This window comes from Gopherus flavomarginatus, chromosome 10, assembly GCF_025201925.1.
Source record: "Gopherus flavomarginatus isolate rGopFla2 chromosome 10, rGopFla2.mat.asm, whole genome shotgun sequence".
NCBI classification, from domain to species: domain Eukaryota; kingdom Metazoa; phylum Chordata; order Testudines; family Testudinidae; genus Gopherus; species Gopherus flavomarginatus.
Window position 1 is genome coordinate 42419267 of NC_066626.1, and position 18303 is coordinate 42437569.

General features: G+C 42.5%; 1 protein-coding gene across 3 annotated transcripts in view; it reads left to right on the top strand.

Annotated features, from left to right (window-relative positions):
* SLC25A12 (solute carrier family 25 member 12) overlaps positions 1-18303 on the top strand; it is an 86180-nt gene that overhangs the window by 4526 nt on the left and 63351 nt on the right. For 2 of the 3 annotated variants that reach the window (XM_050916718.1, XM_050916717.1), the window contains exon 3: positions 16447-16589. In XM_050916718.1, the coding sequence (XP_050772675.1) occupies positions 16447-16589 (143 nt within the window). Of the gene's footprint in view, positions 1-12753; positions 12811-14668; positions 14766-16446; positions 16590-18303 lie in introns of all 3 variants that reach the window. The other variant, XM_050916719.1, reaches the window with a different exon arrangement.

An 18303-nucleotide genomic window follows, 5' to 3' on the forward strand; every position in this document is an offset into this window, starting at 1 on the left:
TCTTTTGCAAAGAAATAATTTGAAATTGAAGAATCCATTTTAATTTTAGTATAAAGTTTAATATATGATGAAGTAAATTTGTTTTAATTTTGGGGTAAATTAAATAACTTCTTAATAATAATATATATATATATATATATATATATATATATATATATATATATATATATATATATATTTTCACTTATATTTATCAGAGTTTAGTCAAATGTTTTATTTTTTTCATGCTAAGAGAGTCTTGCTTTATAGATTGCATCGCAGAAAGGTCACTTGGGGCCAGATACTATGAATTTATAAATGCATGTAGAAAGTGAAAGGCTTATCTACTTTGTCACTCCTTATTATGTTGGCTTTTTGCCAGCACCTTTTCTAAATACAGTATCATGACTTTCTCATATGGAGCTGAGTATAATCTGTCAGATAACGGTTCATTCATTTGTATAAAAAATAAATTCCAAAAGTTTCTTTATTGTAAAATAATTCACAATTTAATAAAAATAGTTTGATTAGTTTGTTTCTAAAGAAATAGGACAATTATGTTTACATGCTTAAATGTTTACTGTCTTTCATGTGCCCTTGACTCCATGCTCCCTCTTTTATAACTGAATTCTGCTGCTGTTGTGGATATTTCCAGTACCCTGTATGTTCTGTGATCTTGCATATGCAGAGTTTACTGTGGAATGCACTCCTTACAGCAGAATCATGCTTCATAATCTAAGGTTTTATTATTTTAAAATGGAAGGGTAACTTTAAGGTGGTGTTGCAATGATGTTTGCCTGAGTTTGCAAACATGCAGGAACTCTGAAATAATAGCTCTGATAAAATGTGAACTACCCTGTTCATTTTAATGGAGCATTAATTCTTAAATCTAAGACAACAGTTTATTGTTTGTCATATGGTGAGTCCCACATGCCCTAGTCAAAAAAAGGGCCCATTTTGCTAGCTTTCGTACAAATACATAGACAAATGCCTTCCCTGGCCCAAAAACTTTGCAGTCTAAGACAAGACACAAGTGGATGTAACAAACAAATAGGAGAAGATGGATGAAGATAATAATTATAGGTTTGTAGTCATTTAAAGTTATTTATTTTTTCTAATTACAAGGAATAAATTTAAATGTTCGCTTTTAATCATGTCACTGCTGATAATTTTAACAGCAGTATACATCTAATATTCTTCTTAACCCACAGTCCCAAACAATTGCCACACTTTCTCTGGAGCCAAAAGCCCTGCCTTCCTCTTTCTCAGATTTTGAAACCTCTAGCTTCTCTGATAACTTCTGTGATGCAGTTATAGATTGTCAAAACAAAAATATATATTCAGTGCAAAAAACTATGAAACATTGAAGACTAAAAATGTGGATCACAGCTTACCGTAATTTGAATGTAACAAAAGTAAACACTGGGGCTACTGTAATTATTGCTGTATTCATTTTGTTTAATATGCCAAAACACTCCAATTATTTTAAATGAAGCTACTCCAGAATTTCCAGTATGCCATCCAGAGATCTGCACATGCATGGGAGCCTTGCTGCAGAAATTAGTTCCAGCATATACATGGGCCTATAGTGTTTCTCTTAAATGGTGTGTGCACATCAGAGTATTATAAAAATACTGTGACGTGTGGCTAGAAAGGGTAAGCATCCTGCAAAATAAATAACTCTCAGAAGACATACAGGGAGTGAATGTTTGTGTTTTTGTGTATTACATATGTATAAGTAGGGTGGACAGTGTAATTAACAGTCCTTGTCTATACTGTATTCTGATAATTCAGGTCAAAAGAAAATCATATATTGTAAATTAATTGTAAACTTGGGATATCTTAGTATTCATCTCTTTTTGAAATGTATTGTGAGTGGTGGAGGAACAATCAAAGAGCCTTATGTTAATTCGTATAGCTTAGTACCAGCGATGGACCTCCTTCAAAGTCATCCTAATTACCTTTTGTTTCCTGAGGAATTTCAACTTGTCAAAAGACATGAAATTGTGTAAAAGATCCTTGGGTCCTGATTCTGTCATCTCAGGTCTGCTTAAGCTTCATCAGGAGAAGTTTGAGTTGCAAGACTGAGGTCCCAGATATGCTAATATGCCCTGAATATGATATTTGGACATTGGACTGTGACCTGTAACTGAATGCTAAAGGAACTCTTTACAACTACAAAGCTCACCATCTCTACTATGAATCTGAATCTTAAGAATTGAACTCGTGTTTATATGTATATTGATCTTTTAACCATACTCTCTCTCTCCTGTTTTTTAATAAATTTTAGTTTAGTTAGTAAGAATTGGCTGTAGCGTGAATTTGGGTAAGATCTGAAACATTAATCTGGAAGGTAATGTGTCGGATCCTTTGGGATTGGTAGAACCTTTTCTTTGATATGATGAAATAAGATTTACAGAAATTTTCATCATATTTGACGTGAATACCTGGATGGAAACCTGAGGCTGGATCATTTTAAGGGAACTGTGTTGTTTGGACTTCTGAGTAACCAGTAAGATAATAAAGAAGCTGTTTTATGCTGGTTTGGTGAATCAGAGGGCTTGGCTACACTGGAAACTCCAAAGTGCTGCCGCTGCAGTGCTTTGAAGTGCGAGTGTGGTCGCGGCGCCAGCGCTGGGACAGGGCCGGCTCTAGCAATTTCGCCGCCCCAAGCACGGCAGCACGCCGCGGAGGGCACTCTACCGCTCGCCGGTCCAGCAGCTCCGGTGGACCTCCCACAGGCTTCCCTGCGGGGGGTATGGTGGTCCCGCGATTCCGCTGGACCTCCCGCAGGCATGCCTGCGGATGCTCCACTGGAGCCATGGGACCAGCGGACCCTCCGCAGGCATGCCTGTGGGAGCTCCACCCGAGCTGCCTGCCGCCCTCCCAACAACGGGCTGAGAGCCCCCCTCGGCATGCCGCCCCAAGCACGCGCTTGGCACGCTGTGGCCTGGAGCTGGCCCTGCGCTGGGAGAGAGATCTCCCAGTGCTGCAGGTACTCCACCTCCCCGTGGGGATTAGCTTACAGCGCTGGGAGCTGCGTTCCCAGTGCTGGGGCACTGTTTACAACTGACACTTTACAGCGCTGTAACTTGCTGCGCTCGGGGGTGTTTTTTCACACCCCTGAGCGAGAAAGTTGCAGCGCTGTAAAGCGCCAGTGTAGCCAAGGCCTAAGTCAAGGGTCAGCAACCTTTCAGAAGTGATGTGCCAAGTCTTCACTTACTCACTCTAAGGTTTTGCGTGCCAGTAATACATTTTATTGTTTTTAGAAGGTCTCTTTCTATAAGTCTATAATATATAACTAAACTATTGTTGTATGTAAAGTAAATAAGGTTTTTAAAATATTTAAGAAGCTTCATTTAAAATTAAATTAAAATGCAGAGCCCCCCAGACCAGTGTCCAAGACCCAGGCAGTGTGAGTGCCACTGAAAATCAGCTCACGTGCCACAGGTTGCCTACCCCTGATCTAAGTATTACAATACCCACCAGCTTTTTGGGGTTTGACTACCCCATTCTTTGCAGTTCACCCTAATTGAGTGACCATAGCTGGCTCCCCACTAGGACCCTGGTCACAGTGGTGTAGTCATGCTTGGATACACGTTAACACAGGTTAATTGGGTTTTTGAATCAGAACCATCTGCTTGTCAAAATTTAATTTTGATATTGGAGAGTTTAAGGGTTAAAAATCAGTTACAGTGAGTGACTCACGATCAAGATCCTGACAGAAAATGCTTGGAAGAATTGTGCTTACAGACAGGGTTTTATTTTAAGCAAAAGGCCCCAGAGCAGGAACTAAAAAATCTGTTAATTGCCAGTGATAAGGAAGCAGGCTCAGTGAAAATGCTTGCAGTGAGAAACCAGCAGCTAGAACTTGACCAAAAGCAGAAAAATAGCTGATATGAAAGGAGAAGCTGTTGAAAGAGAACACCTGTGTTTTGAACATGAACAAAGAATGGCATAAATTTGATTGCAAGAACTAGAAGCTAAGGCAGAAGTGGACAAACTTAAGCTCCAACTCAAGAGAATAAAAGGACAGAAACTGTATCATTCTGGAAAGCCAGCTCCTCTCAACAGCAAAGATGGGGATAGAATCTATCCAGTTTGTAACAATGTTGGTGTGTTGTTTGACTCTAAGCAGTTGTCTGTGTGTAACCAAATTTACCCCAACCCTGTCACCTTTTATGTAAATGCTTTTACAGTGAGTTCAGGTGAAGGTAATCCCATAACTCATGCAGAGAATGTAAAAGTCAATGGTAAAGCTGTTTATGGCAAATTAGAGCTTCTAATATCACTCTTGTTAAAACAGATTTTGTCAAAGAAGAAGATTATTTACCAAATAATAATGAATATTGTAATCTTCTATGAGTTTATTGTAAGTGTGCCTTTAACCAGAATCCATCTTGAATGGAATGGTGTTAATCGTGAAGTTATAGCTGGTGTAAGGAAGTTATTGCCTAAGGATCTTTTGACTGGGGATGATATTAAAACTTTGTTCAGTTAAGTTGATGACATAAACCAGTCACAGGAAAGAAATAATCCTGAACCTGTGTCTACTAGGGGCAAGGATTTGCCTATGTAGAGTTTCTCTGAATGTTTGTATGAGGAAGATAGCTGTTTATCTGTGCAATGAAGCAGTGAATAGGTGGAAAAAATTCCTAATTGTCTGGTATCTCAGAAGTGAATCTGGTATTAGACCTGGGGGGACGGATAGCTCAGTGGTTTGAGCATTGGCCTGCTAAATCCAGGGTTGTGAGTTCAATCCTTGAGGGGGGTCACTCTAGGGGTCTGGGGCAAAAATCTGTCCAGGGATTGGTCCTGTTTAGAGCAGAAGGTTGGACTAGATGACCTCCCAAGGTCCCTTCCAACCCTGATATTCTGTGATTTTAAGGCTCAGGGAGATGTTTCTCTAGAGCAAATTTAAGTTGGTAATCAGTGTATTGAGGAAGAAAAGGGTAATTTTTTTTATGAGTGATGGAATGTTGGCTAGTAAAGCTTGGGAAAGTAAGTCTGACCCAGGTAAAAGTGATGTGCTTAAAGTAGCTCAGTGTAATAAGACACTATTTGTAGAAAACAGCAGTTTATCTGTTAAGGGAGGGAAAGGCAAAGAAACTTTAGATGAACATAGGCAGCCTTCTGAGCTGATGGCTTTGTCTCATCAACAGTTTTGGAAGGCAAGGTTAGTGGAACATGAGTATCCCTGTACCTTCCCTGTTACCAGTGTGGAGAATTTTGACAGTGAAGGAAATGTTCCTGTGTCTGTTAGGGGTAATGACTTGCCTATGAAGGGAGCTACCCCAATCTCCAAGCAATTGTCTGTGAACAGCCATGTGTGCTGGGACAAAGGAAGGGATATCCCAAGCTGTTTTTTCTGTTAAAGAAGAATGATTCTCCAGCTCTTTTCTGTCTGTAAAGCAGACAGAAGAAGCCTTGTCAGCCTATGATGGTTGAAAATTTATCAGTTGACGTAGAGCTGATTCTGGATACAACTGAAGCCCAGGAAGGAAGTGGTCCTGAATTTGTATCTGCTAGGGATGATGACATTATAACTAGGTTGCATCCAGTTAATGTCATAAATAGCTCTGAGAGACCAAGCGATTCTGGTGCTTCTATTTTGCCTGTTGCTAGTATGTTGCTGGGTAAAGATATGATAACCTTGTCTGATCAGGGTGATATCATAGCCAGGGCACAAGGAAAGCATAAGGTTACTTGACTGTTATCCACTAATAGTGTGGAAACTTGTAACAGGGAAGAGAATGCTTCTAATCTTGTGACTATGAAGTCTAGCAGTTTACCTGAAAGAGAGTTTGTGAAAATCCTCCTAATGGTACAGAGATGATTCTGGATTTAAGTGAAACCCAGAAAGTGTCTGTTTTGCTCAGGAAAATGTTCCTTTAGAGCAAGCCCTAGGTGAAACGGGCAAGGGCAGAATTTCTGTGAAAAATGGGTTGTTGCTTAGAAAAATTCCTGAAGAGAAAAATCTTCAGGATAGTTTTTTGCAAGCAGTTTGCTGCAATTCAGGCCTGGTCTACACTACGTGTTTAAACCGAATTTAGCAGCGTTAAACCGAATTAACCCTGCACCCATCCACACAACGAAGCCCTTTATATCAATATAAAGGGCTCTTTAAACCGATTTCTGTACTCCTCCCCGACGAGGGGAGTAGCGCTCAAATCAGTATTGCCACGTTGGATTAGGGTTAGTGTGGCTGCAATTCGACGGTATTGACCTCCAGGCGGTATCCCACAGTGCACCACTGTGACCGCTCTGGAAAGCAATCCGAACTCAGATGCGCTGGCCAGGTAGACAGGAAAAGCACCACAAACTTTTGAATTTCATTTCCTGTTTGCCTAGCATGGAGCTCTGATCAGCACGGGTGGCGATGCAGTCCCAAGTCCAAAAAGAGCTCCAGCATGGACTGTACAGGAGATCTCTGTATGGGGAGACAAATCTGTTCTATCAGAGATCCATTACAGAAGACGAAATGACAAAGTATTTGAAAAAATCTCCAGGCTATGATAGACAGAGTCCACAGCAGGGACTCAGCACAGTGCTGTGTGATAAGCGTAATGGAAATCCAAAGAATCAAATGGACGCTCATGGAGGGAGGGAGGAGGTACTGAGGACTCCAGCTATCCCACAGTCCCCGCAGTCTCCGAAAAGCATTTGCATTCTTGGCTGAGCTCTCAATGCCTGAAGAGTCAAAAACATTTTCCCGGGTGTTTCAGGGTATATGTCGTCAATTTACCCCAGTGACAAAAGGCTAAACGGGCTCCATGGTTGCCATTCTATGGCGTCTGCCAGGGCAATCCAGGGAAAAAGGGTGCAAAATGATTGTCTGCCATTGCTTTCACGGAGGAAGGATTGAGTGACGACATTTACCCAGAATCACCCGCAACACTGTTTTTGCTTTGGGATCTCAATCCAGAATTCCAATGGGCGAGGGAGACTGCGGGAACTATGGGATAGCTATGGGATAGCTACTCACAGTGCAACGCTCCGGAAATCGATGCTAGCCTCGGTACATGGACGCACATCACCGAATTAATGTGCTTAGTGTGGCCGCGTGCACTCGACTTTATACAATCTGTTTTACAAAACTGGTTTCTGTAAAATCGGAGTAATCCCGTAGTGTAGACATACCCTAATGGGTATGGAAGTGATTTGTTTGAGTTAACTCAGGGTGAATCATTATATAGAGAAAGCAACAGTTTGTTCAGGAGACTTGTTCCAGTTCCTAACTGCCGGAGTCTTTCCGAGTTGTATAGATCCACAGACTTTTCTTTAGAAAGATCCAGTAAATATCTTTGAAAAGATTTCGAATGAAATAAAAATTGGTAGGGAATTTAAACAGCCCTGTAAGCTTAACCAACTTGTTGGCGAGGCAATGTTGTTGGAACATGAATGTCTCCATGTTGATTCTTTAAGTAAGCAGTCTGTGACTCAGGCACTGAGGAAAGATCGGGTTAGTGGGATACAAGGATGCAGGGGAGAGTAGGCAAACTCTCATCTCTAGATATTTTGATTATGACTTGTAGTCTCTTAGCCCTGATCTACACTACGAGTTTAGGTCGAATTTGGCAGCATTAGATCGATTTAACCCTGCCCCGTCCACGGGACAAAGTCATTTTTGTCGACTTAAAGGGCTCTTAAAATCGATTTTTGTACTCCTCTCTGACAAGGGGATTAGTGCTGAAATCGAATTCGCCAGGTCAAATTTGGGGTAGTGTGGACACAATTCGACAGTGTTGGCCTCAGGGAGCTATCCCAGAGTGCTCCATTGTGACGGCTCTGGACAGCACTTTCAACTTAGATGAACTAGCCAGGTACACAGCAAAAGCCCTGGGAACTTCTGAATTTCATTCCCTGTTTGGCCAGTGTGGCAAGCGCATCAGCACAGGTGACCATGGAGTCCCAGAATCACAAAAGAGCTCTAGCATGGACTGAATGGGAGGTACTGAATCTGATTGCTGTTTGGGGAGATGAATCTGTGCTATCAGAACTCCGTTCCAAAAGACGAAATGCCAAAAAATTTCAAAAAATCTGCAAGGGCATGATGGACAGAAACTACAACAGGGACCTAAAGCAGTGCCGCTTGAAAATTAAGGAGCTCAAGGAAGCCTACCAAAGCCCTAGACATGCCTCTTCTATGATGAGCTGCATGCAATTCGGGGGCGGGGGTGGGTGTCTACCACTACCCCACCCCTGTCTGTGGACACCTGCAAGGGGGGAATCTCATTCAACAGGGATGAGGATTTTGGGGATAAGGAAGATGAGGAGTTGGAGGAGGATGAGGATAGCGCACAGCAGGCAAGCGGAGAAACCATTCTTTCCGACAGCCAGGAACTGTTTATCACCCTGGAGACAATACCCTCCCAAGGTGGGCTCACGGACCAGGAAGCTGGAGAAGGTACCTCTGGTGAGTGTACCTTTGTAAATGTAATGCATGGTTCAAAAGAAAGCGTGTTTAATGATTTATTTGTCCTGAAGACTTGGGATGCATTCGTGGCCAGTACAGCCCCCCCTTTTAAATGGCCAACCCAGCAGGTGCTTGGTATGGGAAAGGAGGGCGCTGCAGTTTGAAACCATTCCCACATGTTATGAAGGTTGAAGAAGCCAAAAATCTGTGGCTTACTATGGCTACCTGCAAGCCAAATTCTGTTGCCCGGCCCTGCATGAGTGATGTCTCACACCAAACCGGTAGGCCCTCAATGTAAGAGGCAAAATGCAACCTTGTAATGAAAGCACATGAGCTATGTAATGTTAACAGCTTGGTTCACCTTGAAACAGTCTACCCATTGTTCTCTGAAATGTGTCTTTTTAAATACTACTCTCCCCTTTTTCCTCCTGCAGCTGCAAATGTTTCAAAGGTCCCCCCGTCATCTCCGTCCCAGAGGCTAGTGCAGATAAGAAGGTGAAAAAAACCCACTTGCGATGAAATGTTCTCTGACCTCATGCAGTCCTCCCGCACTGAAAGCGCTCAGCAGAATGCATGGAGGCAAACGATGGCAGAGTTCAGGAAAGCAGAAAATGAATGCGACGACGGGGGGATGAGTGAGATGAGAGGTAGCGGCAGTGCGATGAGAGGAGGGAGGATGCAATGCTGAGGCTCCTGCGGGTGGGGAGAGGGCTCTGAGCACCCAACCACTCCACCCCAGAGGACTACCCAAGCAACAGAAGGCTGGCACTCAATAAGTTTTGAAGTACAGTGTGGCCTTGTCCTTCCCTCATCCACCACTCCATCTGGTGCTTCCCTCCTCCCCCACCCCTCCTGGGCTACCTTGGCAGTTATCTCCCTATTTATGAGACGAGTGAATAAAGAATGCATGATTTTAAAACAATAATGACTTTATTGCTTCTGCAAGCAGTGATTGAAGGAGGGAGGTTGGTTGGCTTACAGGGAAGTAGAGTGAACCAAGGGGGTGGGTTTTCCTTAAGGAGAAAGACATACAACTGTCACACCGTAGGCTGGCCAGTCATGAAATTGGTTTTCAAAGCTTCTCTGATGTGCAGCGCGCCCTGCTGTGCTCTTCTAATCGCCCTGGTGTCTGGCTGCGCGTAATCAGTGGCCAGGCAATTTGCCTCAACCTCCCACCCCACCATAAACGTCTCCCCCTTACTCTCACAGATATTGTGGAGCACACAGCAAGCAGCAATAACAGTGGGAACATTGGTTTCGCCGAGGTCTAACCGAGTCAGTAAACTGCACCAGCGCACTTTTAAACGTCCAAATGCGCATTCTGCCACCATTCTGCACTTGCTCAGCCTGTAGCTGAATAGCTCCTTACTACTGTCTTGGCTGCCTGTGTATGGCTTCATGAGCCATGGCATTAAGGGGTAGGTTGGGTCCCCAAGGGTAACTTTAGGCATTTCAACATCCCCAACAGATATTTTCTGGTCTGGGAAGTAATTCCCTTCCTGCAGCTGTTCAAACAGACCAGAGTTCCTGCAGATGCGAGCGTCATGTACCTTTCCCGGCCATCTCACGTTGAAGTCAGTGAAATGTCCCTTGTGATCCACCAGTGCTTGCAGCACCATGGAAAAGTACCCCTTGCGGTTAATGTACTGGCTGTCAAGGTGGTCTGGTTTCAAGACAGGGATATGCGTTCTGTCTATTGCCTCAGCACAGTTAGGGAATCCCATTGCAGCAAAGCCATCCACTATGACCTGCACATTTCCCAGAGTCACTACCCTTGATAGCAGCAGCTCAGTGATTGCGTTTGCTGCTTAGATCACAGCAGCCCCCACTCCAAATTGATTCCTGACTGACCGGTAGCTGTCTGGCATTGCAAGCTTCCAGAGGGCTATCGCCACTCCCTTCTCAACTATGAGGGCTGCTTTCATCTTGGTATTGCGCTTCAAGGCAGGGAAAAGCAAGTCACGAAGTTCCATGAAAGTGCCCTTACGCATGCGAAAGTTTCTCAGCCACTGGGAATCATCCCAGACCCGCAACACTATGCGGTCCCACCAGTCTGTGTTTGTTTTCCGGGCCCAGAGTCAGCATTCACTGCGTGAACCTGCCCCATTACCACCATGATGTCCAAATTGCCGGGGTCTGTGCTTTGAGAGAAGTCTGTGTCCACGTCCTCATCACTATCGTGATCACGCTGTCGTCACCTCCTTGCCTGCTTTTGCAGGTTCTGCACATCCTGCAGGATAATGTGCGAGGTGTTTGCAATGCTCAAAACAGCAGCAGTGAGCTGAGCGGGCTCTATGCTTGTCGTGGTATGGTGTCTGCAGAAGAGCAGAGTTTTAGCGGAAGCGGTGGATGACGACAGATGCCATGAGAATAGATATTTATACTGAACGATGAGAGGACCTGCGTAGTGGACAGGAGAGCATAGTTGCAGTGGAAGCGGTGGATGACTGAGGTCATTTACTCTATTTAGCTCAGTCATCATTTTACTCAATTGAGACTGAGCTCATTTACAACAGCAGGAGAGCAGAGTTGCAACGGAAGCAGTGGATGATGATGATTTGCAGACCTACTGCACCGTCTGCTGTCAGCAGCACCCAGTGCACAAAAGCAGCGATGATGGTGAGCTGAGCTGAGTGGGCTCTATGCTTGCCATGGTATGGCGTCTGCACGGAAAAAAGGCGCGAAATGGTTGTCTGCCGTTGCTTTCACGGAGGGAGGGGCGACTGACGACATGTACCCAAAACCATCCGCGACGATGTTGTAAATGTACATACATATGTGGTAGAACTGATGTTAATGTTGTTGCTAATGATTGTAACTAACTTGTTGCTGATACCAAGAACTATAAAAATGTACAATATGCATGATCTTTTGAAAAGCCCTTAAACATGTTAAGAGTGGTACATAATTGAAACCCTTATGATTATGCTCTTTGGTTTAACAAGAACACACTTTGTGTTAAAAGGTCTAATGTTGAGACTTCACAGCTAGTGCATATACATATTTCTGAAACTGTTCCCAGCAGAAAATACACTACAAGCTTGATCTGTTGTGCACAAAGGGAAATTGAGGTACAACACCTCACAGCCTTCAGGGCTGAATGCCAGAATAAGTGCTCTCTGAAGAATATTAATGGCTATGTTAATACATAGCCAAACTCTGGAATCACTGAAGTGTTTCACAAAGTATGGGCTAAGTTTTTGGCTGGGGCCAAAGCATGCATCAATAATTTGGCCTTACAAAGAATTCAATGTAAACACAGCTCATATCAATGTGGGGAGAGCCTTAAGGTGTATCCAGGAGCTCTAATTTCGCCCTTCCACACAAGTCTCATGCTGGGGTTTTGACGCATGGCTGAAAAGGGTTAAACATCCTGCAAAATAAACAACACTCAAAAGATATGTAGGGAGCTAATGTTTGTGTTTTTGTGTATTTACATATGTATAAGTATGGTCAACAGTGTAATCAACAGTCCCTGTCTATGGTGTATTCTGATAATTCAAGGTCAAAAGAACATCCTATCATGTAAATGAATTGTAAACATGGGACATCTCAATTTTCATCTCTTCTTGAAATGTATTGTGAATGGTAGAGGAACAAGCAAATGGCCTTATGTTAATTCGTATAGCTAAGTACTGATGATGGACCTCCTTCAAAATCATCCTAATTACCTTTTGTTCCCTGAGGAATTCCAACTTGTCAAAAGACATGAAATTGTATAAAAGATCCTTGGGTCCTGATTCTGTCATCTCAGGTCTGCGTAAGCTTCATCAGGGGAAGTTTGAGTCGCAAGACTGATGTCCCAGTTATGCTGGTACACCCTGAATATGATACTTGGAAATTGGACTGTGACCTATTAACTGAATTCTAAAGGAACTCTGCAACTACAAAGCTTACCATCTCTACTATCAGACACAGGGTAGCCGTGTTAGTCTGGATCTGTAAAAAACAACAAAGAGTCCTGTGGCACCTTATAGACTAACAGATGTATTGGAGCATAAGCTTTCATGGGTGAATAATGAGTCAGATGCATGTAATGGAAATTTCCAGAGGCAAGCCAGAATCAGTTTAGAGATAACAAGATTAGTTCAATCAGGGAGGATGAGGTCCTCTTCTAGCAGTTGAGGTGTGAACCTGAATCTTAAGAATTGAACTCATGTCTGTATGTATACTGATTTTTTTTAACCATACTCTTTTTCTCTCTCTTGTTTTTTAATAAATTTTAGTTTAGTTAATAAGAATTGGCTGTAGCGTGTATTTGGGGAAGATCTGAAACATTCACAAATACCCCAAACTCTGAAAATTGTTATGTTATAAGCAAGTGTAGTATTACTTTTTAATATCTAATGCTTCTACAGGGATAGCAGTAGGGTCTGCATCCTGCCTTTGCAAGGGGATTGGACTAGACTATCTAGGTATGTTCTGCCTCAGATTACTGTGGTCCTAAAACCAGGCATTTCCTCTCCTTTTTTCCTCCAAGAAGTTCTAGAATGATAAACATTAAAGGGATATTGTCAAGATTGTTAATGTGTCCTGGTCACTTGACTGAAGAGGGTGCACTATAAGGAGGAATCTACTGAGGCTCTAGTTTGCTTCTGTCAAGTTACAAATATGGCCCTTAATTGGGTGAAATTTGAACGTCCTGTTATTCGTCAGATGCTTATGGGTTCCTGCTCTTCATGTTTGTATTTGGAGGAGATGGGAGTTTGTTTCGTTTTTGAGGAAAACCTAGTTTTTTTTACTTGTTCTTTAAATCAAACTGACTGACATGCTTATGATTCAAGCTTTTACAAATTCATTTATACCTATTGGAATGATCTTTTATTAGTAATCTGAATAAAGACAATGAAAAGACTGGATACAAAGTGCTGTTCTGGAATTTGTGGGATCTTAGGCACTTGCCTTTCTTAGAAGAAACACACTCACTGAGTCAATTTCTACATTGACATTACCGATAATTGAGCACTCTGATCTTATTTATTCAGTGTGCACTGGCAGACTGTTCTAGAAGACCCTCAGATTTTTGCAAATATTTCACAGTTTTAGGGCTTGAGCAAACATACTTAAATATAAAAATAATAACTATTTTTCACAAGAACCATTGTGTAAAATAAGTGGTGGTCATAGGAAAGAGAATCAGTAGTCAAATCCAGCTGGCTTGTAGTGGCTTGGTGAGCTAGTACATTTGGGTGGACTCAAAATATAAACTTAACTTAGCTTTCAGATTCTGAACAAGTGCAGGATGTTTTTCTGAATCTGAACACAACCTGAAACAGAGCTCAGAGGCATGAACTGCCCCAACTTATCTCAGTACATGTTAACTCTAGAGCATAATTATAATTTGAATATCAATTCTGTTAATCTTCATTGATGCAGATATGCAAAAAAAATGGCATCAGCTGACAATTATTCCTGCATACAGAATAGGAAGAGGGATGATCATATGACTATCTGCATAATCTACTGAAAATGGCATCTTGTTTTGGCATCTCAAGCATGGACTTGCTTTGTAAGGGGAACTTGGGAAAGTAACAATACATTTTTCTCTGGATTAAAAACCTTAAAATGAATTCAACCTTAAATTTTTAAATATGGGAATCTAACTAAAATGGCAAAAGTGGCTACTGGAGATTAATAGGTGTTGGAAATATGCAATTTAAGTGTCTTGTGTTTTGGAAATGCTGAAATATTATAAGGACACAGTAAGAGTAAATTTGACCTGAAATTCAGGTTTTGAGACAAAAGAGTAGTAACGTTTCCAGTCATCTCTCCCCAGCAGTATTTGCCGTAATAAAACCAGAAAGTGAGACCAATTTATATGTATGTAGTGCAAGATATAAAGAAAGCAAATTACTAAACAGCATAAAGGGTGAAATGTAAACTGTTTAACTTTCTCAATTTTAATTGGAGTATTTTTTACAATTAAGTTTTAAGATGAGTACCTATACACTATAGCTAAAATCGAACTAAACCTAAACAGTTTTCTCCAGACACAGTTGTGTCCTACCCCATATTCATGGAGACAGATTCTATAAAGGCTTGCATAAAAATCCTCTCACTACAAATAGGAAAATATTCCAGCCTTAGAAATATATTATTTTGGTTGGATGTATCATACTGGTATGTAGGTTTAATATGAGCATTTGAGCCTGTGAAAGGTAATGATGAATTCATATATGTGTGGCAGATTTTTTGGAAGTGTGACTAAAGGATAAGTTTATTTAATTTCAGTATTTGTGATTTACCACTTTTCTTTTCTACTGTGTATATGAGAATCTTGGGTCAGAACTCAATACAGAGCAATATGTGACGCGTAGCTGACTTTCATGAAGTCCGTGTAAGGTTTTCCTGGCTTACCTCACATTTTACTGTAAATATTTTAGACCTTTTTTTAAATTAACACTTCAAAATATTGAGTCTAACTTTTTTTGAAAAGTTAGCAAACTTGTTTTCCCTACCAAAATCCTTTGGTACTTCCCTGGCTCTCCATGCTGTTTCAGTTTTTCCACACATTCATTCTCTGATCTTTCTCTGTTTGAAGTTAGTGGGGTTTTTAGATTTGAAATATTAAAATCTCTTGGGCACCACCCAGTTTTGTCTTTACACCTGCTATCAATGTAACTTTTTTTTTTTTTTTTTTTGCAGTCAGTTATTACTGTATTAAAATTTAAAAATAGAGGCTTTTCAACTCTGGATCTAAGAAAAAGGGAAGGAAGGATCTTTTTATTGATGATGTGGAGCCCAGAGGCTTGGACAGTGATCTTTCTGTATATTGTTACAAATAGATGCGTTTGGTTTAATGCATTAAAAAAAGAAGCTGCAACATCTGTGCCCTACTCCCACCCACCCCCAAAAATGAAGCAACCTCTGGACAAAGTAGAAATGGGATCCTTAGAAGTTGCTTTGAGTAATGCTTTTCTTTATATGTATCTTCACCAGAAGATGAGTCTCCCATGGGCACACAGGCTGCGGGGAATGCCCATGGGGCAGAGGAGCTCCACCCACCCTTCCTGACCCCAGCTCGGTGTCCATCTGCCTGTCCGGCCGTGTCCCTTTCCTCCTAGTACCACACTCTGCTCCTCTGGTTTCTGGCCCAGACCCACCCCTATGAGGCACACCTCCCATCTGACTCAGCCCCATGAGGCACCCCCCCAATGACTCAACCCCTCCCAGTCTGTAGATTTGGGGGACTCTGGTTATGGTTTGGGTGGGCCATGGCCCACCCAGGCCCACCTGTGGTTACCCCCCTGGTGAAAAAGCCGTAAAGTAAAAATCAGAATTGGTATTTTGGAATTCTGAAACAAAGTTTCTGTAACTGAAATGTTTTGGAAATTTTGATTGATGGGAAATTTCAGAGTTTTTTTTTTTTTTTCCTGATTTGAACTAAAAACAAATCTTGAAATCGTATAATTTCCCGCAAACAAGAGATTTAAAGTTTTGACCAGTTCTAGATTCAACATAAGTTAATGTATTTTGCTTCCAAATCTGTCTCACCACAGTAATGACTTTATAGTGTACATTACCACCAGTCTGCCTATTACCAGTACACAGCTATTGAAAATGGCTTAACAATTCTGCATTTCCTATGATATTGTTGGTTTGTAAGGGTTAGGTAGCTAAGTAAGGGATAAGACAGTCTTTCAAGGATTTGTTCCTAATCATTTTCTAAAGACGATATTGAAAATGTAGCATGAAAATTATGGCCTTTTACAACTTTAAATGAGAAGTTATGTAGTTCTAATGGTTTGTCTGAATTTATGTAAATATACAAGCATTTAAGCAAATTTGTAATCTGCTTTTTTATTCAAGGATGTGGCAGGTGCGTGAATCCATTGTTTGTTCCACAGGCATAATCTGATTCGTTGTACGAAATGACTAGCCTGCTGACACTTCAACTGTTTGAATAAAAGCCCTACATCACAAAGTAGTTGTTATTCTATGCAGTGTTTCATAATTTTAAAATTGATATTTGACTAACTGTACTAATTCAATAACTGCTAATCTAATCAGCATCCAAATTATATTATTTTGTTTTCTCTCTCTTACTGTAGTATGCCACTGTTGAGAAAGATGGAGAGCATTACATGACACCAGGAGATTTTGTGCAGAGATACCTAGGACTGTATACAGACCCAAATTATAATCCTAAAACCCTGCAACTATTGGCGGGAGTAGCAGATCAGACAAAGGATGGGTGAGAATTTTGCTTTCCATTACAAGCGTATAATTGGCAAATGATTTAAATGATTTAGTATGTCTTCTGGTTACTTTATTGCCTTCTAAAATAATATCTTAGTATTTGTATTGTGCTGTATGAGCTTAATTGTTTACCTAAATAATGAGATTTTCTCAAATTCAATAGATGGTTTTGTTTCAGATTAGTCAGACTATAGAGTATAACAAAGTATAACAATTTTTAAGGTGCTTTAACTGAGGTGTTAACATAGTACTTAGTATTTGAAGAAGTTCATTCAGATTCTTGATCAATAACTGTAGAGCCTTTAGCTGGCAAACGGGCCGGATCTGGCCTGCCAGCCGTTTTAATCCAGCCCTCGAGCTCCTGCTGGGAAGCGGGGTCTGGGGCTTGCGCCACTCCAGCCGGGGAGCAGGGCTGGGGGCTGCACCATGTGGCTCCTGGAAGGAGCTGCATGGCCCCCTTCCAGCGCTCCAACAGGGGAGCAGGGTCAGGGGCCACTCCATATGATTCCCGGAAGCAGTGGCATGAGCCCCTTCCAGAGCTCCAGCTGGGGAGCAGGGTCAGGGCTGTGTCACATGGCTCCCGGAAGCAGCGGCACAGCCCCATTCCAGCTCCTACACGTAGGGGCAGCCAGGAGCCTCTGCTCTGCATGCTTCCCCCACCCCAACTGCCGCCCCTGCAGCTCCCATTGGCTGGAGCTGCAGGGGTGGTGCCTGTGGATGGGGCAGTGTGCAGAGCCACCTGGCTGCACCTCAGTGTAGGAGCCGAAGAAGGGACATGCCGCTGCTTCTGGGTGCCGCTTGAGGCAAGTGCCACCCACAGCCTGCACCCCTGAGCCTCTCCCCATGCCCCAAGCCCTTGCCCCAGCCCTGATCCCCCTCCAACCCTCCGAACCCCTCAGTCCCAGTCCAGAGCACCTTTCTGCACCCCAACCCCCTCATCCCTAGCCTCACCCCAGAGCCCACATCCCCAGCTGGAGCCTGTACCCCTTCAAGCACCCCAACCCCCTGCCCCAGCTCTGATCCCCCTCTGAACTCCTTGATCCCAGCCCGGAGCACCCTCCTACACTCAAAACTCCTCATCCGCAGCCACACCCCAGAGCCCACACCCCCAACCGGAGCCCTCATCCGCACCCACTCCCCTACCCCAGCCCAGAGCGCTCACCCGCACCCTGAACTCCTAATTTCTGGCCCCACCCTGGAGCCTGTACCCCAACCAGAGCCCTCATCTCTTCCTGCACCTCAACTTGTGAGCATTCATGGCCTGCCATACAATTTCTATTCCCAGATGTGACCCTCGGGCCAAAAACTTTGCCCTAGTCTTTAGTATCCATAATTAAACACAGCTTGGAAAAATAGAAAAGATGTCATTCAATTTCTGTAGTGTGTGGTCTTTATAATATCTCTTTGCCACCATTCACATGCCGATCAAACCACTGAGCACCTCTTGGCAAGAGAGACACCAAACATGTTTTATGTAGGAGGAAAAATATAACCTAATGAAGATAAGATTATACGGCACAGAGTTTTTTAATCATTGCTTATCCTTGCTTATAAATTGCTCTCTGAAACTGTTTCACAAAGTGCCCAGTCTTCTAAAATGTATGTTATTTTTTTAACCTACTGTGTTCCAAAGTAGCCTTGCCTGCCTGCTCTTCTCCACTGCTGCATTTAGGTGTCCAGGTTTGGCACTGTATTGTAGCAAGAAGCAT